Source organism: Haliaeetus albicilla, chromosome 4 (genome assembly GCF_947461875.1).
Source record: "Haliaeetus albicilla chromosome 4, bHalAlb1.1, whole genome shotgun sequence".
NCBI lineage: Eukaryota > Metazoa > Chordata > Aves > Accipitriformes > Accipitridae > Haliaeetus > Haliaeetus albicilla.
Genome location: NC_091486.1, coordinates 11,347,235 through 11,369,112, shown reverse-complemented (window position 1 = coordinate 11,369,112; position 21,878 = coordinate 11,347,235). Strand labels below are relative to the sequence as shown.

Here is a 21,878-nt window from a genome sequence, read left to right as displayed (position 1 = left end):
GCACATAATTGCCGTTGCCTTGTGGCACACATGGTGCAAGTGCCCACTTGCGCGCAGGGATGTTCCAGTCTAGGGTTACTAGGGCTGGATGTGAATTTGGCTCTAGCAGGTTGTAAATGATGAATGGGGAGCTTAGGCCACAGGATGAGATCATCACGCACCCAAACAAGTCATACAAACTCATGTGCCTTTCTGGGTTTCCTTGGGAATGCCGACACCAGAGACAGACACGGTGAGGAAGGAATGAGGAATTTTCAGCATTTCACAGGGGGGTCAAGACCTCGAGGTAGTTTGGTTTTATACTTAGAACATGGCCCCAGTGCACACAGCTCTCTGCTCTTGGCCACATGCTGAGACCTTACTGCAAAATGGAAGGAGAAGCCAGCCACACTCAAAACAAAATGAGTTTGCCTTTTTTTTTAATAGAAAACCAAGCAAAAGATGAGATTCTGTATCTTGGTATATTTTGCACTAAGAAGTAAAATCTTGGTTGAAGTAACTGGACCTTTGGCACACAGGAGATCACACTTGCTGAACTGAGGGTACTGTCTGTCTTGGAGTTTAGGGAACCTTCCAGACTAATTGAAAAACATACACATTTTTAGCTTTTCAGTTTAAATCTTTTCTTTACAACTGCTCTATTTCTATGGCAGGGCCAACTAATTTGACCTATTTCTCCTGAGCAAGAAGTATATGGCTATCACAGACATCTGGTACTCTTCCGATGGTTAATGAGAGGATTTCAACATACTACTACAACTTGGCATGAGCAGAAGACAATATTAAGAGGAAAACCCAAGAGCACCAAACATCTGAAAGACTCATCCTCTTCATAAATCTAGTGCTTATAAGGCAGCTTCTCAGGGTAAGACTGTGCAAAAAAATTGTCACAGTTCACGGATGTGGCTGGCTTCACACAGAAGAAAAGTCTTCTCCTACTCCAAACATGAAACCAGCAGCCTGAAAGCCCTTGGTCAGGCTGTTGGCTTTCCTGTCAAAAAAAACCCACAGGAAGGTCACAGTCCCTTGTCCCTTCTCTCGAGTCTCAGGGTACACCCAACTAAACACAGCTTGTACATGAGGACAGATGACTGCATCCAGTTTCTTTCCTCTCTTATGTAAGCCCAATTCATTTGGAAGGGAGAGCTCTTGTTCAACCTGCACTTCAGCCTATTCATGGTCAGGCTTGTTTTGCTCCTGGCTTTCATGTGCCATGACGAACAAGCGAGGGTTTCTGCGTTCAAATCCCTGTGAGAGAACCAGGGAGTGAAAATTTAGGACACCAAATTTGCACTTAATTATATGAGAGGCTGTAGGTTGGAACACCTACATACCTTCTCCCTGGAAGGATTAAGGAAATTATGTTAGAAAAGAACAGATTAATTCCTCTGATAAAAACTGGAGCTCTCAGGGCAAACTTCAGGGCAAAAGGCCACTCTGGCCTCAAATTAAGAGAAGAAGAAAGCTTCCTCTCACTAGACATCAAAGGTCTTCAGAGGCCCTTTAATGCATAAACTAGCACCTAAAGTAGCCAGCCACTTCCTATGAGTCTGCAAACCATGAGCTGCAGGGGAAGAGAGGGGAACAGAAGTGTCTGCATTTGCATTTAAAGGGAGAAAGGCAATAGCTGAGTAACCAAATATATTACGTTCTTGCATTACAGAATTTTCTCCTTACACTAAGGAAGAAGGACAAAGTGAATCTTCAATCTGGAGAAACAGCTTGAAACTTACAGTACTGAAACCCGCTAAGATTTTCATCCTTGCTATGCAAGTTTTATGCACGAGATCAACCCAAGAGGCACTAAGGAGGAGCTACATTTTCTGAAGAACCTAAAGGGTGAGCAGATTACACAAAAAGGGAAGAACATTTCTCCTATAAATCTGGTGCAGTTTTCTTTATCGTGCATTGTATTTCAGTTTGTCAGAGGGACTGCAACTCTGTGATACCTTGCTTTTTTTCACTTTAAGGTAAACAAACATAAGCACAGACTGCCAGTCACCAAGATCTACCTCACCTACCTTTGCAAGTAACTGGCATGTGGGAAACAGAAGGGCTTCTTTAGTTTATAGACCACTGTAGTTTTGGGGATTTCCTATTTCCACCCTAAATGCAATGAAGCGATGGAAGTAATTTTGACAGAATGTAAAAAGCACCCTCCTCAGGTTTTGCAGACTCCACAGCCAGATACGATGGGATGAGTATCAACAGAACACCTTTTACACAAGGCTCTTGAGAATAGTTTTGATGATTACTGAAGCATCCCATCCCAACTTCCAGAGGCTTTTTGAAGAAGAATAAAGTGAAGCAAAGCGACACTCACTTAATCCCTGGGACATCCAGGAGGTTGCTCATGCCTGCCCAGTTGATTTCCAAGTGCTACAACAAGACCAGGGAGAAAAATTATACAGGACCATTAAAATTTATTTCAGAACAAATGCAGAATTTAAAGGGGAAGCAAATGCTTCTAAAACAAAGCCAGCTGTTTAAAGAAAGCAAAACCTGCACCAGCAAGTGACTGCATCTGTACATTAAAACCAACAGCTGGTATCAATTCCCTTATCTATTTTACCTGCCATACCTGAAATGAGGGTATCACTGGGAATTGCCCTGCAAGCACAGGGTAAGACAGCATTCAGCCCCTAGCAGTGGCCACTGGCAGATGCCCTGGGGTCATGCGTAGTAAATCCAACAGCTCTACCTAGACTTTGAAGTTGTTTCCTCATCCTTTCACTCAGGAGTTGGCCTATGCCCTGAGGCAGGGGGATTTACAACCACCACCTGACTTCAGGAGTCTGTATTTCTATTCACATAATAAACAAAAAGGTTTTTTTCATGTGCTGAAATAACATTACTACATCTAAACACAAAAACACCTCATCCGAGATCAAAAATGTATGACTTCCATGAACTCAAGCAAAGCATAACGCACAAGCAAGCAAAGCTGTGTGCTATAAGATAACTGGTTCTTACAAGACTAGGAAGGTTTCTCATATTTTATTAAACCACAATTCAACTACAAGGCACATAACCTTAAACAGGCAAGCTTTCAAAGCACAACCATGACTGAACGGTCTCCAAGATGACTGCATTTAAAATCTATGAATGGGAAGATTTAAAATCCACCTGCCAGGAACCTTGCAAGAAAGGCCTAAGAAATAAATGGCTCCTGTGCTGTCACCATGGGAAAGTCCTCCCATTCTTAGAGTGAAGCAAGTAACATTTTAGGCACTACTACAAAAAAATAGGGCAAATTCATTCCTGTCCTCTTGGATTTCAAGAGGAGGATTGAATCATCAGGAATTTGCTATTCAAACACCTGCACTGTGAGGCATTCACAGTTATGCAGTTTGGGTTACTAGTGATGGACAGCTTGTGTCATTCATTGGAGACCTATCCATGCATTAAGACAGACCAAGAAACAAGGAGGCTGCAGAGTGCAGTCACTACTGACTCACCGGCTTCTGCATAAAAAACAAGGTCACTGCTCCAATAAAAGGTGCATCGGTTAGAAGAGGTTCCAGTATCACCCGTAGTGTCCCATACAACTGCAAACAGAACAGACCAAGGAAAACTGAGTCTGGAGGTACTTTCAGGATGCAGTTTCAAAACTGTGAGCTTTTCAGTGATGGAGATAATTTTTTAAATCTTACTTGAAGTCATTTTATTTAGAATTTAATAATAACAATAACACCCCACCCCCACCCATTGCTGTTGATATCAGGCAATGCTTTCTAAGTTTGTGTAATCTCTCTGCAATCCTGACTGTCACACAATGGAGTAATCTGCCTATTAGCTTTCAACACTGTCAAAACAGGTTGTTGGTCTAAACTACACCAGTTTATGAACACCCTGGCAGAACTGGCTCTTTCGAAGTTCTCTACCAACATGCAGCTCCTCTGAACTCCAGTGGCAGAAGCTGGCCCACATGAGCTCGATGCTCTAGCACTGACCCTGTTTAAAAGTCACACTAAGAAGCTTAGAAGTGGTATTTAGGCGCTTTCCATGGAAGGCATCATTTCGCCAGCCAAAACGCAAGTAGATAAAGCCAATCATTCCAAGCCTGCTAGTTGGTGGTTTCCCAGTTAAGTGTCATGACCTCCCCACTGGGACACGCTACCTCCTGCCACACACAGCCTTGAACAGACAACGTTAGCACTGCACGCACCTGTATGCCTTTCACTCCAAGATTAAATTTCGATATGTCCATGTGAATCTCACAGTCCCCTATGTAACTGAAAGAAAATTCTCATATTATTCCACAGTTTGCAAAGTCCAATGAGAAATTTTTTGGGCTGTACAGAGTATAAATGAAATTAGTTTAACGGTTGACAACATGACCCCACAGGCAGAGACAGATTTTCAAGTAACTGAAAAGGCAAAGTTGAACACATTGAACAAGGGTCAGGTCTTCACAAGAGAAACGCCGCAGTCAGCTGGGATATTGCTCTACCTGCAAAATGTCAAACCAACATCTGTATTTCAAGGTTACTTTTCCATTCTTAAGATGGCTGAGGCAAGCTTGCTCCAAGGAGGGGATCAACAGGCTCATTCAAAATTCAAAGTCACAGCAATCGCCCTCTTGCTCCCTTCTCTGCCAAAGGCCTGATCCCACCCCACAACCTGGTGACCCAGCTCCCAAGCTGATGCAGAGCCATCCTGCCATTACATATAGGGTCCTCACCTTGCCCACAAACAAAAAGCCCATAGATCACCCTCGCTCACAACCCAAAAGCCCACTTGAAGGACAAATTCATCACTAAAAATAACCTAGTTTCCTTGAGGCTGAATTAAAAGACAACAACTTAGATCAGATTTTGGTCAGTTGCCATGGAGAACATCAGGCTTTAAATAAAATGAATGCCGAGTGCAGTACTTTCACAATTTGGAAGCCACCTTAGACTTTACTGAAAGTACAAGCATCACCTTATGCAGAAACCAATAGCCACTCCCCAGGGAGCAGAACCTAGGAGATTTGTTGATGCCTCTGGCAGAAAACAACTGAAGGGAGCTACCAAATTCCCTTTCAGTCCTCTGAGAAATAGCTCTTTCTGGATGCAAACAGACAAATACCCTGCAGGTAAAGCACGGTGTAAAGGTACCAGTGAATGTGCTGTGCTTGCCACCTGCATGCATAATTTCACCCCATAATCAAAGAAAAAAGAGGAAGATTTTTTTCCCTGACCACATGTATATGGGCAAATAATGCTGCAGTTGCCAACAATTCACACTGCAATTTGTACATGGACAGATTCCATCCCCTCCAAAAGAACCCGCCAAGAATGTGTAACCCTGTGAATTTGTCTCCATTTTTGCAAGCAAAGTTCTCGAATATTTGTTTACAGAGAGTCACTTAACAGAATTTAAAAAGCTCATGACACACAAATTAAAGCCTTTAATGTTAGAGCATTCTCATTTCTTAAATAACCAACCACACAGGCCATGCCAAAATTAACACAATCTTGCTTATAAGCTAGTCATATAATTAAACTTGTTTTTACCTTTATTAATTTCTACAATTTTGACATTATCTTACAGCTCATTACGCTGGGTGCTAATAGAGCTTTGTCACAATAAAAGTCTAAATGAGAAGCCAAAATGAGTTCCTCAATTTGCAGTAATTAATCCAAGAAGATTTAATTCAGCTGTTGCCAGTGTCCAACACAACAAATAATAATTGTGGTGTTTCAATTTACAACCTTTATGCCTTTCCACACAGTCAAAAACTCTTCCCACCCAGTCCTAGATGCCTCTTTTCTCCAGTAACACTTCAATACATGCAATCGTGTTTCAGAGTCTAGATGTCAGAGAAGTCTTTACCCCTTTTATCAGAGCCTGAGCCTTTAATTATCCTTAAGTCTGCTCCATACAGGCACCACTCCCACGTCGGGGTGCTTGGGAGGAAGGATGCCCTCTTTGTTCATTAGTTTTACTCCTCATTTCTTGTCCAAGCCGCTCGTGCCTTCATCTGCCCGCTCTGCTGAGCGTAACCTTGCTGTGCTCTCTGCTGTCCTTCCCCCAGACAGGGCGCACCTGAGCCAAACTCAAGCCTTGACACTCAAAAGCATGTAGGGCTGAACCCCTCTGCCACTATCCACAGGGCCATGCCTGACCCACCTGTGAAGGGTGGAAGAACCACCCGTTCCTCTCCTAAATCACCCGTTGCACAAGGTGATGCAGATAAGCACGCCCGTGCCACGGATGAGAACTGGAGAAGCTTGTACAAGAGCACGTATCCGTATCGCTCCTGTACTTGGGTGGAAAAGCTGGGCCCAGTGTTTATGATACGATGGCAATCCACTGGCTGACGGCAGGGATGCTACAAGAGCACGTCCTGACAAGTTTGACTCACCTGGATGCCTGCGTATCCCTTTAGAAAAGGCACGTGCAATTCTCCCCCTGCAAAGTAACTCCCCAGGGGCCCCACCTTCTCATCAGCCTGCATACTAAAAGCCCGCTTTGGTCCAGCCTTCTCAGGTGCTTTGTAAAGCAGACTACTGCTTAGTCTGCCTGACTTTGGACTTGGGTAAACGAGGAAGCAGTATCAGACAAATGAGAGAGACAAGAAAACGTCACCAAGTACCACAGGGTATGAGAAAAACCAGACCACCTCTGCCTTTCCCCTCTGCCTACCAAGTCAGGCTTCTGAGGACAAGCATTCCTTTTCTGCTCAAGACTGAAAAGTTTCCAAAACGCTTTTAGTTTCTTGTAAGATCCTACAAACTTAGTTAACCCAAACTCCACCAAAGCTCAAAGTATTGTTGCACACTTCTTTCGACTACTTTCTCCAATTCTGCACTAGATGACAGAGATTGTCTTTCCAGATTTGAAATCGTGCCAGTTAGGAAGTCCAGAGATTCTCTTTTAAGAGTAAATTGCAACACATACATAATTTTTTATACATATTAATTATTACACTATTCTTCTATGACATCTCAGGTACTGTAAATGCCACAGAAGAGCAAGGAAATGAAAATTCAAAACATTTCCAATGAAAAATGATTATGAGTACTAAATCCGATTAACGAAATAGGAAGAAACTGGATTACCAGATATTCTTCTGGGAGGTAAGAGTGCCTTCAAGTACTTCGAAACTCTGATGATTATAGCCAATGAGTACACAGCTACACAGCAGCTCAGGCAATTGCAGAATTAGTGGGAAGAAAAGCGGCTGTAGGAGGTCAAGTGGCTGCTCTTGAAAAGTTCCCATTTTGAAAAATGCAGTTTTGGAGAACACTTCTGGAATGCTGTGACATTAATTCATTTGGAGAATGCAACTGTCAGCACTCTCTGCTCAGGGGACTGATTCATGATTTAGATCTAGCGCTAATTGTTTGGAGATCCCAGAGTATTGCCAATTTATTTCCAGCTGGGATCTCATATTTCGGATTTGGGGATTTCAAATCCCAGTCTGGTGGGGATCTCGTATTTCATTTAGCCACTGCGAGAACCCTTATACTTTCTTATGCGTCATGCAAAAGCTGTAGATCAGGTATATTTGTGCTGGAAAGCAGACACATGAACAGAATACAGACACCAGGACTTTCAAACAGATAAATGACAAACTCTGTACAGAAGACCTGAAGGTAAGCAGTGATTATCTCAACATTTCTGTTCAGTCCTATAAGCTGTGACAAAATTTACACAACTTAATTTATACCAATTGAGTGCATCATCTCAGGGACCAAGCAAAAGATTTTGAAAGAAGACTTACAGCCTCCCTCCTTGCCTTTGCCAAAAGGTCTCTGTGCCTCACAAGTCACCACCTCTGAGCCTTGGTTTTCCTACCAAAAACTCAAGTATAGTCCTTTCACGGGGGACAGTCAAGACTGTAATGAGACAGTGCTCTACATAACCATTCCTAATGCTCTGATGCTACGGACGTGTAAGCTGCTGTTAGCAGATTTAATTAAAGCAGCTTCTCAAGTTCCTTTTTGTAACTCCATGCAATACCAGATCTACTGCATCACTGGCTCTGCTGACAGCTACTGCCCATACAAGTAAGGGACCTCTAAGTGCTATTTTTCACAGTTCCCAAGCAAGGGATGCCATTTGTGATATCACACCACAAATTTAACACAGAGGAAAGGAAGCTCTTCTTCACACGGCACAGACCTGAACCACAGTGTTCAGTGCCACATCATGTTATGGAGATAAGGAGCACGGATTAAACAAAACACCTCGTGGCCATATGTCTACGAGTGGCTATTAAAACTACACAAATGATTCCACACAGACCACACGAGGGAAAGGTTTTTTCTACTCCTGCCCTTTGCCTGTGTTTTTCCCTGGCCAAGTCAAAGACTCTGGGCTTCAGAGACTAGCTGCCTCCTTGATAGAGCTGGAGGAGAAAATCCCTCTTCCTGTACTGCTGTGAGACTGAAACCAAGAAGCATTCACAGAGCACGCCGAGGTTCCTGGAGGCGAGACGCTGCCTAACAGAAAGGGGAACTGAGCACTGGAGCGGGGCAGGGCTGCCGCCAAGGCGGGGGTGCTGTCCCCCAGGATAACAGCAGCCTGCGCTGAGCCGGCCAACAGGCCACGCTCACGTGGGTTCGCCAGCAAGGGAACTCCCACAAAATTACAGCTAGCAAGCACCAAGGCGAAGGAGTCACGTTTATAACACGCAGACATATTAATCCTTTAATGACCGCTGCAGCATAGCTACGCTTCTCTGAAACCTAAGCCGAGAGAGGGAAGTCGGTCACTGTGGTCTCAGCATTGCAAAGTGTGCCACGCTGGCACCCACAGCGCATCGCTCTCTTCTCCGGAGCTGCGATGGCAGGATGCAGCTCGGTGGACGTATCCAGCCATTTAAACCTCACCGGCGTGCAGCGACTGAGAGGGGGTGCAAAGGGCAGCAGCCTCACGTCGGGGCAGCTCAGGTCCGTCTGTTCTAAGCAGCTCTTCTCCCAGCACCAGCCGCACTCATGCAGACACTCACTGCTATTCACGTAGCTAAGAGAGCCTATTTTATGAGGGGGTTTGCCTCACTCCAGAAAAGCGGAGATTGCCCATTTCTTTGCTTAAAGAAAAGGAGAAAAAACCACGTTCCTTTGGCAATCCAGAAAAAGGCAGGTAAATAACACCACTGCTCGTAGATTTGCTTCTCCCCATCCCTGGAAGTAATACGCTACCTCCTGCCGACACTGTGCAACACACAACACCCAGCTTAGTTGCAGAAACTGATGTTAATGTATCAACATACGAGAAGCTGAGTCCTTAACACAGCCCAGAAGAGACTCCCATGAGAGAGACAAGGCAGTCTGAACAGTCCTGTGTGAATACAGAAAATACTTGGGTTATCAGATGACAGTTCAGGTAAAGTTATCGTCAGGATGAGGAACAGAAGTGTTTGGCCAGTTTGGAGATGCCGATAGGTCTGCCAGAGGTACAGGAATGAGGAGGTGGAGGAATCCCTCTGCAGAGGATTGTTAAAGGATGGTGAAAATGAGTATGTGGGAGAAGCAGCCTGGAGAAGTAGTTAAACAGGGAACAGCAGCAACCTCCTGCAGAGCCTTAAAGGCATCAGATCCCTCAGTCTCAATGCAGAAAGCACAACTGATTTGCCAAAGGCCCCAAAAGGGGTCTGGCTATTACAAAGAGCACTTCATTGACAGCACTGAAGCACAACATGTTCTGGCTGAAAATCAAGTATGTCATTTTGCAGGGAGCGATGGTGCTCTGCCAGGGCTGGGGATGCTGCCATGCCATTGCCACATTAAGCAGCAGGCACAGTTCTGAGCAGCTCTGTGCGGTTGCCAAGACACTCCGTAATTTCACACTGCTTTTTCCTGGCACTACCATGAAGAAAAGCCATTTAAATTAGGCAGCTCAATTGCCCACTAAACTTACAGAGCTACAGCAGCATGCAAGTGGTAATTCCCCCAGTAATTCCATTCTCCAGGCTAAACCAGGAGAGAGTTTAGCTCTGCAGTGGCTCCGATGTTAACAAAATACACAAGCTCATTCAAAACAGCCTGGGAGGTATCAAACGTTTTATCTAATTTTGTTGTTGTTGTTGTTGTTAATAGAGCCAGAGGCAGTTTTCTGCTCAGAGAACAGCTGTAATCAGAAAAAAAAGCGAATGTGTTGGGTAGCACACGGAACAAATGGCAAGTTAAACAAGAGGATTAATCTAGGGGAAGAAATTAAAAAATAAATAGCAGTTCTGGAAGAACTTGAGAGGCTGGACTGAAGAGGAACCACAGTGGGGCAAGACAGACCAAGCACCTCCATGCCCGAGAGCCATCAGAACAGGAAATACAGTCCGAGAACTTGGGTTCTTACTGCCACGAATGGCAAAGCCAAGGGACACGTTCTTATAACCACAGCAGCAGTGATGGGCCAGAGTAGGTAACACCTAGACTGTGCAGGTGACCCTGCTTTCTGACTTAAAGGCTGACGCACAACATCTCACTTCTGTAAGTATGGAGAACATCCAGCTGGGGGACAGATTATCTCCTATCATTCTAGGTTGATACAAGAGAAGGACCTCTCCACTTCATGCTGATCTTAGTGGACCACATGTCCAGTCCAGCATGACAACTCACACACAGGTGTCAAATGGGCAGTGAGTTAAGAACCACCTACATAACCAGTGATGCAATGTTACCAGATCTGCAGGTCTAGGATAACTTGTCTTCTATCGATTTCTTTGGTGTAGGCTTTTATTCCGTTGATTCTAGGGCACTGAAATAAAGACAAACAAGATACAACATAGTTAAAATCTTTCAAGTTAAGCCCAAGTGAACAGGGCTTCTCACTTCAATCAATTTGAGTACAGAAGTATTCATTAAAGACTTTGCACAACCGCATGTAAATTATGAGTAAACGACACAAGTTTTTCCCCTAAGGGGGTAGTGTGAACAGCCTTGGCAGTCCTCAAATACAGGGCTGGTTGCAAGTAGCCCACACTGCAAGCCTTAGGAAGCACTGAAAACTCCTGTTGCAGGGGTGGAACAAAGAAATGTGGATATGTGCCCCTTTTTCTATCTCCAGCCCCATGATACTGACAGCCAGGGGAAGGGATGTGTGTGTCTCCTGCATGATCTTTCCTTCACGGTGAAGATGCTCAAGTCAACATGAGGAGGGAACAAAGGAGCAGCAGTGTTGTACCAATACCATTTTGTTAAACACTCAGAGCTATTAAAGAGCTGAACATCAGACTCCCCTTGCATCTGAACTTTTCAGAAAAGACCGAACTGCAAGTGTTGCAAAGGATTCACACTACCTTTTCGCCAAAGTGGATCTTGGTAAAGGTGCATGTTTTCAGATGTACATTCTTTGCTCTGATTTTTGGTTCAAGAACTTCTTTAAACGTTTTTTCCATGATTGTCCCAAAGTATGGCCAAGCCTGTACAAGGACCTAAAGAACAGCAAAAGCAAAACCACACTGAAGATTCTTTGTATAAGATAACCTTTTGTTGAGAAACAGACACACATTACACAACACCGGGCTATTAATGTCTGTCCTTTTAAAATACCTAGTCACTCACATTTGTGCTCTTAAGTCGTCCTTATGGGAGGATTCATCTCAGTTCCTCAGAAAAGGAATTTGGTTTAGGAACTGAAGGGTGACTTTTCAGCACCATAGAGTCTATTGACTGCTTCTAACCATGGAGGCTGAGCCAGCAAAGCCCAGGGTTAAAATCTCTAAAGTACAATAGTCCCTAATTACTCTAAAGTGTCACAAAGTTCCCTGGAGTTAGGTTTATTTAGAGAAGAGTGAAATGAGCTTTTACATCAAAAAGAAAGTTTGCTAAAAAGAAAAACAGGATAGTTACTGGATGCTAATTTGCAAGTTCAGCTGTTTTGCTTTGAATTCCACAGAGTCCAGTTCCACTGAGAGCTTGACTATACCTGCTGGTGGGAGCACCTGCCTCAGAGCTCTCTGGGAACCTCTCTGGTAAGAGGAGATGCCACTACTTTTGCTAAAATAGTAATAATGGATACACACATATGTATATGCACACACATATATATATACACACACACACACTTGCTTTCTTTTTTTTCTTTAAATCTCAAAATGAAGTGCTATGGTCAAATTCATCAAACCTGTATCAACCACGCACACACTTGGCTCTCACCAAAACCTCAGCGGCAACTCTATACTTCAGCGGCTCCAAGCCTTAAGTACAGACACTGATATGATTGACCCGTATTGTAGTGACTTGATAACTTTCTCAGACTTGGCCCACAGAGTTTGTGCTGTGATGCAGCTCAGCACAGATGGTGTCACAAACCGGAGTTCAGAGCTCCTCACCTTGTTCAGCCACTCCACTCGTTCAACATCAGGGAAGTGAACCTGAATGCAAATTAAAATAAAGTGAGTGCCACATGCCATCTGTTTCAGTGTACTGCAACACATGCAAAAGATGGAGCACGGAACATGTTTTAGAGTAAGTTGAGATCCCTCTGCCCTCATACATACATCCTTTATAATTTATTACCGCCTTGAAAATTGTAAAAGGCAAATAAAATAGTGAAAAATAGTAAAAGGCAAAAGAACACACATGCACTGATGTACCAGCACGCCTCTGGGCACATTTAAATGATTCAAGCAAGTGTCATATCCTGTTCGTGATGTAAAGCAGCATTAGGTTTCTCATCCTTCTCTTGGTCATACCTTGGGAAGCCACAAGAACCTCCTTCCCTTCAAGATCACGAGCTGTGCAGGACCTGTTTGCTGTACTGGCTCACCTCAACCAGGACACCACACTTTGGAAAACAAGAACCTGCTTGGGAAACTCAATTTATTGGCTGCGGCAGCATTTCTCCACCAATACCAACGTAGTGCCAATGGCTTCAGGGAAAAGAAGCACCGCAAGAGTTCAAGCTTATTAGCGTACACTATCATGTGTAACAGTCCAGTGTTTTCACCTCTCGGAGCTTTTTAAGATGCTAAGGACAAATTAAAATGAAGCAGTCACTCACGCATCATGTTTTCAGGTTGGACACATCAAATGCCAACAAGCAGCGTATGTGTCCATTACAAAATCCCTCCAGTTCCCTGAAGTGATGACTTGTTTGATCACCATCAGGACGGTCGGATATGAGGCCGCTCTCAAGTAACTAACTAATCTCTCAGACCTCATCAAGAAGCTGCTGAGTGAAGAGTCACCATCACCTTACTACAATCACACATTAAAGTTTTATGGATGTGGTATTTTCAGCCAATACTACAAGCTGGTAGCAGGTTATGGTGGAAGGGAAGGATTGTGCAGCAGCTTCTCAGAATGGACATTCAGGCCCTGCTGAGCTCTACAAGAGCACCTGAATGCTCCTTCAATCATCATCTAGCCTGATAATAGTAACTGGACAGGACAATACATTACCTCCTTACATGAGAGCTGTGAATTACACTCTTTGGTCAAAGGCTTGCTGTTTAATTCAGCGTTTTCAGAGAGGTGCTCAGAGATGTTCCGATGGAATGGACAGCAGCTTGCCTTTTATTCCAGCTTCACGTATGATTTCAGAGCCCATTTTCCTTGCTCAAATAATGCCTCCAATTGTCTCCAATTATCACATTAAAAAATCCAAAGTGATATTACCATATTCTTTATAAGCAATTTCTTTTGATGCTCTAAATAGCAACTATTCCATTAAATAAGACGACGCAAGTTCACTGAAATGTCAGCCTACCCAGCTCTATTTGCATGATAAAGTGAGAACACAGCACCAGAAGGGACAATCAATACCGATAAAACTGCTGCTGACATTTTACAGTAAGGCGGATTATGTGAATCAGGGGACCTCCACTTCACCTGCCAGCCTTTCATGTTTCACCAAAAGGTCCTCCGCTGGGGCACATAAATCCCGGGTAGCCTGAAGGCAGCTGATCCCCAGCTCCAACACAAGTGCCAAGCGCCAGTGCCCCGCAGCATTTGTGCCACAGCTCTGGATCAGTCGCAGGCAGGGCAGAGCAGGGATGGAAGCAGCATGGCGAGCTGTCCTCAAAAGATCTTACAGTGTGGAGAGTGAGGTGACCCAAAAGGAAGGAAAGACCAAGACTCAGGGCAACAGTTAGGCCACCACATCACAATGAGAAAGCGAGAGATCCACCAATGTTAAGGGGAGAAACATAGCACAATATAAACCACTAAAACTGGCTGGGATTATTCACTAGAGCCAAAGCTGCTAGAGATGCAAATGCAAGAGGTGACCAAGAAGCAAGCTGGTGGCTAAAGAGAGCTGTAAGAGCACACAGGAGCATCAGGAAACAGGCAAAACCCATGAGGAGGTGGCAGCAGCTAGACCTACCTGAAGAAAAAGCAAAATTGAATTCACTATTTGAGCCACAGACGCCGAAACCAGACAGCCCAGGGCAAACTCCAAAAGCAACTGCCATGAATCACCTATCACTGTGTCACACCTCAGGTTGCTGCGATAGGATTAGCAGCCATTTGTGGTACGTTTCCATCCTGCTTGACACCCCCTCATTCACGTGTCTGCAACACAGCTCCTGCCCAGGCACTCTGTGCCTCAGTTTCCTTTGACAGACAGAAGAAATAGCACTGCTGTAGCTCAGAGGTACCAAAGAGCACCAGGAGCTCCTTGCCTAACACAACAGGGCTCTCACAGAGGCACACACCGCAGAAACTGGCCAACTACATGTGTTGGGTGAAAACCAGCTTTCTGCCTATTACGAAAGGCCACCAAATTTCAGTCGGTTCCCGCTACCAAAGGTCACCTGCACCCAATGGCATGAGTTCAATGAGCAGTTCTGCAGAAGAAGCGGAGCTTGGTATGCAAGTGTCGCATCTAGATTATCTGCTGTCTAGTAAGACATCAGCTCTGAGCACAGCCTTTCCTACCCACGGGGCATTCCTACAACGTGCATGTCCCCCTAGCAGAAGATGAGTTCTGCTCTAGTTCAGCCCAGTGACACCACCAAGCTCTGTTCTTGACCCAATAGCTTACTCCAAGAACTTACCGTGTCCTAATATGTTTTGGAAGAAAACCAGTTGTAGTTCCATACTTTTTAACCACGTGCTCTGGACTTCAGACTCACTTCTGACCCTTGTTACTGGTGAGAGCCCTGACAGCAAGGTCTTGTCCTCGAGTTTGTCATCAGTACAGCACAGTAAGAGAAGCCCAAAACACTTCCTACTAAGCCTAGAACCAGCCACCAAGAGCTGCCAAAGTTAACGCTACCCCAGAATAAGACTTAATCCTGTAGCCTTGGGCAAGTCACACTATCAAAATCAGTTTTTCCCCATCTACAAAAGGAGGCATACTTCTTGCCAATATTTTAGGAATGCTGCAAAAATTACTTAGCATTTGAAAAGAGCTTTGAAGATCAAAAACACTACGTAAGGGCCAATTACTAGCAAGTAAACAAAATGTGTAAGTTTCTGCATGGCTCCACCTTGCCCTGGAGCCGGCCACACCAACAATCATAGCAATAGCAAAAACCATGTCTGACACAACAGTGCCATTCTATTCAAATACAACACAGGAATCTATCCATCAGGGGATTTTTTGTTTCTTTGGCATTTTGTTGGGGGTTTTGGGTGCTGCTTTTTTTTTTTTTTAAGGGACAGGGTTTTTAGCTCCCCGTGCTGTGGCAAAAAAAAAAAAAAAAGTCTAAACAAGCCTTTTGCATGAACAAGGAATTAACAGGCAAAGTTTTAAGAGGACTGTTCTGTAGCCAGTAATATCAATTTCTCCTGGTAAAAGGAATTTAACATCAGGAAGAAACCCAGCATACTTGGATGTTCTCACCTGCAACCTGCTAACAGCTGCAAAAGCAACACAGAGGAGTCAGCACCACCCTCAGGAGCCAGAATAAAGGTCGAAGCCCAGCTACCTCTGCCCCGGGGAACTGACTGGTTTTACAAAAGTCATGCCAAAGGTTGCACAGGCTGAAGTCAGAAAATCTCACCTCGACAAGACACAGATCTGGCTCTGCTCGACACGAGCAGATTTCCAGCCTGGTTTCCTAAGGAAGCACAGCCTGCCCACGTAAGCAGCCTAGCACAGGAATGCCTCTATTCCAAACCCACTGGCTGGTTTCAGCCAAGAAACCGGTGCTGCAAAATAACCTGCAGATTCCCTGAAACAGATGGTTGAGCAGATGAGGGAAACCCTCCCAGCATCCCCCCTGAAGGAAAGGCTGCAATATGAATGCATCTCCTAACGACTGATACCAGGACTGAGCGGAACCCGAGTCACATTTGAAGGAGCTACTGCACTGCTCTTAGGAAGAACGGGTTTTAACCAAGTAGCGCAACCACTGATCGGTCTTAACTCTTCACTGGACGGATCCTCCTCATTTTACTACAGGGCATGTGAGGAGACAACTATTTACCAATGCCCTAAAACGCTGCCATTGCTTCACACCTCCAGAACCTTTCCTAGGATTGAAACACTGCAAATCCAACCGATGTTCCCCCTAGCCTGAATTGTATTCCTACTCCCACCTCTGCACGTCAGGAGAGAAGAATGCAAGGGACATTTTTAGAGCTGTTTCAATCGAAGGCTCATGAATGCTGAAAGGCAAAAAATGAAAGATAAAAAAAGACGATACCACAGAGAATAAACTGAATAGAGAGCAGGCGAGAATCAGCCTCCAAGACTGACACAGGGGAGAAGCAGAAGATCAAATCGAGGAAGGGGATAGAAGGAAAATTAAAACTGAGGCGTTAAAAAAAAAAATCAAGCGTGGCGTGGAGGCAAACAGCAATTGATGAAGAACAAAAATTACCAACACGGAAAAGGAAAGGCGGAGACGTAGCAATATGGCTAAAAGCTAAAACTAAAAGCAGGCGGTGCAGCCCCTTTATCCTTAGGTCCCACCTCCTGCCTTCCAGCACCCAGCTCCAGGAATCCACAGGTCACCAGTAAGGCCTCTGAAGAGCCTGGCTCCACGTTCTCTGTGAGCTCTCTCTGCTAGGCAGCGGGAGCCAGCGGTGAGATCCCCCTCAGGGATCTCCTGAAGGAGGCTGAGCAGCCCCAGCTGCATCGGCCTCCCCTCACACAGCAGGTGCTCCAGCCCCTGGCCATCTCCGTGGGCTCTGCTGGAGTCTCCCCGTTTGTCGAAACCTCTCCTGTGCTTGGGGGACGCGGCGCTCCCCGTGCAGCCTTGTGAATGCCGAGTACAGGGCAATCAATAATCCCTTCCATTGACCGCCTGCCCACGCGCTAATGAAGCCTGACGCTTTCAACCACAAAACCTAAGAACGTTTGAGACTGCGTTTGTGTGTGTCGGGGGGCAATTCTGATTTTTTCAGCGACGACCAAGAGGCTCAATTTCTCATCACCGAGATGCAGGGCACTTGAGGATAAAACACAACATTATTCTCGCAGCATCAGGGCAAGAGCTGACACCACCACACTCATTAATGCTCCAAGTTGTTTTAAACACTCAATAAAAACAAGCAGAAACCTCATTCAGAGACAGACTTCTGTGCCCAGTGGGAGGGAACATGTGCAGGGAGCTGCACCAGCTCTGCCAGGAGACCCTGGCCTCGCTTCTCGAGGTGCCAACTGCCTTCGTTTCCCACAGTATTAAGGAGAGCCAAGTGCTGTAGGCTATATAAAAGAGTTTGCTGACTTTAAGTGTCTCCACGCAACACTCCTTACAAATGGAGCTCTTTGATATTCTCTTTCTTACAAGGAAAGCGTTTCCCTACCAGTCCCTGACATGTTTTTAAATGCTAAGCGAATGACAACGAAGAAAAGAAAAACAAACCTGCATCATCCTTTTCCATTAGCCCACCAAGGCTACCCGACAAATAACCAAAGACATAGCATAAAACATGCGGCTCTATTTTCAAGTTCCTTCACTTTAAAACCTAGAGTGGTTAGGAACAAACGTGAAAGACAAACAGGGATTGGCTTTCCATACCACCAAGAGATGGCTCTTTAAAGTTAAATACTTGGGTTTTAGCAGGCAGAGAATATTATGTTTATCGATTTTTAATTCTTTTTTTTCTTCCAATGCCACTGAAGAGAAGGGGAGAAAACCTTCTCGATGAGAAGGTCTAAAATAACTGTCCTCTACACCAGAATCCCTGCAGTGCAACAGCACGTGCTTGGAAGAAGATTTCTCCGGGGATACAGCAGTCTATTTTACAGGCACGCTCGCAGCAACACGCACATTTCCCGGACTAAAACAACTTCCAGCTTAGCGCTCACTTTACTGAGCAAGACTTCAACGTCAGAGACGGCACTGCTCGGTCCGAGGCATCACCGCCACCTCTCTTTTTTTGCCCGTCGGCTGCTCACTACGGAACACCCCGCTCTCGGTACCGCTCCCCAGCCACGCAGCCCGGAGCCGCCCGCCCGCCGCGTCCCCGCTCCCGGGGGCTCCCGCCGCTGCTGCGGGGGGGATGCGATGCGGGTCAGTGCGGAGGGGGCGCGGCGCGCCTCCGCTCCCCCCGGTCCTCACTCACCCAGGCCGGCAGGTGCCGGTCGGCCAGGCCCCGGCACACCGCCTCCCGCTCGTCCTCCAGCAGCGCGAAGGCGGCAGCCAGCCGGTCGCGTTTCCACCGCCGGTTGCGTCCCCAGCACAGCCACAGCGCCAGCCCCAGCAGCACCCAGCTGCCGCTCAGCCCCAGGTACCCCGCCAGGTAGACGGGACCGAGCCACAGCAGCGCCCGCGCCGCGGACGAGAGCAGCAGCCGCGGCAGGGCGCCCGGCCGCCGGGCGAAGGCGGCGGCGTTGGGGCGGGAGGCAGCCGCGGGATTCATGGTGCGCTCCGGAGCCGCCCGCCCCCCCCCCCCCCCCACCTCGACTCCGCGGGGTCGCCCCTGCCGAGTGCGCCCTCCCTGCTGCCGCAGCCGCAGCTGCCCCCGCCCGGCGGGGAGGCGCGCCCCGCGCCGCCGGGGCGCCCGCCCGGCCCCGCCGCCAGCGCCCGGCCCCGCCGCCAGCGCCGCGCCCCGCCCCGCCGCGCTATGGCGCCCCCCAGCGAGCGCGCCGCGAAGCACCGGCGGGGCAAGCCGCGCCGAGGGGCGCAGCCCCCCCGCCCGCGGGCAGCGCGCCGCGGGGGCAGGCGCCGGTCAGCGGCGGGGCGCCCCGCCGAGGGGCAGCTCCCCCCGGGCTCTCGCACGTAAGGGGCGGGCTTCCCCGAGGGCCCCCCGGCACCGGTCTTGGCGGGGGTAGGCTCGGTCATCCCATCCGAGCGGGGAAAGGGGCGAGAGCGGGGAGCAGCGGAGGAACAGCTGCCGAAAAGGCGTCGCTCCCGCCGGCCCAGGGGTGGCTGTGGTTCAGGCTGCGAGATGGGGGTGGGATCACCCACCACGGAAAAGGAGGCTGCCCCTGGAGGGGCCTGGCTCGCCCCAGCCGTCGCCGTGGTCCGTCTCTTTCAGTGGACCCAGCCAAATGCCCCTGTGACTGCCCGCTGCTTAGTGCAGAAGGATACGAGGCAGAAACGACCTGTTGGTTCTGGGCACTCGCTGCTTGGAAGAATAAGAGTACTTTTTCTCTCCTGCTGTTTTGATTTCGATGGGGATATTGTGGGGGTTCAGATTTTTAAATACGGAGAATTATGCAGTAGGGAATGCAGCATTATTTGGGAACCATAAGACACTTTCTGAGATGCTGGGAGTAACCCAGCGGTATTAATTCCATACCTTTCAGTGTATGCCTTAAGAGACAGGCTGTAATTGTACAGTTCTACACTGTGTATTCCACTGCAGTTTTCCCTGGATCAGGCAAATGCCACTCTTTGTTCAGTGGATAAGTCTGGAACATCAGTGAATGATGCCAGCTTTTATTGTGGCCCCTTTTTGATACTGGTGCACAAAATAACAAGTGATGAGCCAGACACAAACCTCCAAGAAAAGGAAGTTGACCGTGACTGGGGAGAACTAGGTTTGGCCTCCCCTTTGCCATGCAATTGGTATTTAATTAAGGGTCAGTCAATAAATCAAACAATACCGCAAGTGATCCTCATTTGTATGCCAATCATTGTGCATGACTGCTCTGGGACAGAAATCAGTTCAGGCATCTGAAAAAATCAAGCTTCAAATGCCTCATGTTAGACAAACTCATGCATGAGACATCTACTATTAACAGGTACTTTTGGAAACAACCCCCCTAATCTTTCCTTTCTGTCAAATGACGATGAATATGCTTTTCTTGCTGGGGGTGCTGCGAAGATAAATCATTATAAAACACACTTAAGAAAGTACTTCTTTACACAGTGGGCAACAACCCTCCAGAACTTGGAGGAGGCTGCAAGGCAGACAGTATCAGTGGGTCCAAAAAGGGATTAGATAAATTTTCAAACAACAAGGCCCAGAAATGTATTCCCTATCATCGTGGATACAACAGCTGTGGATGCTGGGGGAGGTTGAGGGAAAAGGACTGCAGAAAATGACGGGGCTCATGCTCTTTCACTAAACAGCAACTCCTATCACCACCGAGAACAAGTGGACCAGAGGGCATTTCTGTTTGTAAAGCTGGAAAGAAAGACCAGAAACTGATGGATCTAACAGCTGAAGGAGTATCTGCCCTTTTGATATCATACATTAAAAAACACGCAATGGTTAGTTTGCACAATTGCATGTATTAGGAGATATATTTACATGCAAAACCACACCTGGTTTTGTTCTAACTATGACCAAAGACTTGTTATTTTTCCCTACTGCCCGTTAAAGCTTTGTAAAACATTTTCAGTATCACATTTCAGCCATGGGGTGAAACATCACATGGATAATCTCAGCCCTGAAGTCTGACCTTTCAGAAAAACAGAAGCTTCTGGAAAAAAAGCGGGGCTCTTCTAGTGATTTGAAGACTTAGAAGGTTGCTTTTGCTACCATGGGAAGCTATAATAAAAGGTAGATCCAGTGTTTTCCTCCTTCAAATTACTACTCCTAAGGAGTTTGAGATCTTTAGCTCAAACTCGGAGAGCTATGCAGTTTAGAAGCACCAAGAGGTGGCAGCTTATTGAGCAGGAAAAACAGTGGTGCTGCAGTGAAATACATACTGGCTAATTTCATAAATAAACTACAATTTTTTTTTTTTTTTTCCTTATTCTTCACTCAGCTGGTCACAAAAACCTAGGTTCAGGTCAAAGGATAGTAAAGAGTGCTCCCTCCGTACAAACGAGCAGAGCACTTTCAGTCCGGCAGCACAGCCCACAGCTGCTGTTTAGTGAAGCAGATGCTTCCCTGAAAGCAGAACTCCATGTCCCATCCTGCACTGTCCCCCAAGACCCTGAGCTCACAAACAGCCACACTCTCTTGGGCACTGCTTGCTCCTTTGCTGCCAACTCTTTACCTTGTGAAGAGGCAATTCCTTTCTAGATCTAAAGAGGTTTTAGGAACTTTAAACAATTACACAAATAATATAAAATTTCCCTAAACTATTAGCTCATGCTACTTAAAATTTTAGATGTTGAACAAAAGAAGAGGAGTAGAGGTGAAAAATTACTTTTATCGTAACAGGTTATACAGAGCTGTTCTCAAACCAAATACTGTGCTCATGAGAACAAGATAAATCAATAGCCTTTGAGTCCTCTGTTAACTCTGTTTGTGATGGATAGTAGCTACCCTTTAAGGAATAATTCTTTCCTGCAGTTTTCTTAAATGTCAGAGGAAATACTGAATTACCAATCAAGACCACAACTTAAGACCTATCAATTTTCTACTGGGGCAAGTATGATCTTGACTGCAGCAGCCTGCTTTCAAGCACCAGATATCTGAGCCACTTGAAGCCACTCTTATTTTCAATTACAGGGAAATTCCACAACCTGTTTCTCCCAATATACACAGGACAGTCACTAAGGTAATGACCCAAGGCTATTGTTCTGGCCTGTGACAATCTTCACCTCTGATTTAACTTGACGAGACATCAGCACTGTAGCTTATTAACACTATGATAAAAGCATATGTTGTAGCTGATTATGACACAGAGATTTTACAGAA

The 21,878-nt window shown here is 46.2% G+C and overlaps 1 protein-coding gene across 2 annotated transcripts in view; it reads right to left on the bottom strand.

Moving 5' to 3' along the window:
* Nucleotides 1-21,878, bottom strand: part of ESYT3 (extended synaptotagmin 3) — a 56,783-nt gene that overhangs the window by 15,527 nt on the left and 19,378 nt on the right. Inside the window, exons 1-7 of one of the 2 annotated variants that reach the window (XM_069780889.1) lie at nt 18,402-18,728; nt 12,269-12,310; nt 11,234-11,368; nt 10,616-10,692; nt 4,169-4,235; nt 3,459-3,548; nt 2,324-2,379 (exon numbers count right to left, since the gene is read on the bottom strand). In XM_069780889.1, the coding sequence (XP_069636990.1) occupies nt 2,324-2,379; nt 3,459-3,548; nt 4,169-4,235; nt 10,616-10,692; nt 11,234-11,368; nt 12,269-12,310; nt 18,402-18,698 (764 nt within the window). In that variant the 5' untranslated portion in view covers nt 18,699-18,728. Of the gene's footprint in view, nt 1-2,323; nt 2,380-3,458; nt 3,549-4,168; nt 4,236-10,615; nt 10,693-11,233; nt 11,369-12,268; nt 12,311-18,401; nt 18,729-21,878 lie in introns of those variants that run through there. The other variant, XM_069780890.1, reaches the window with a different exon arrangement.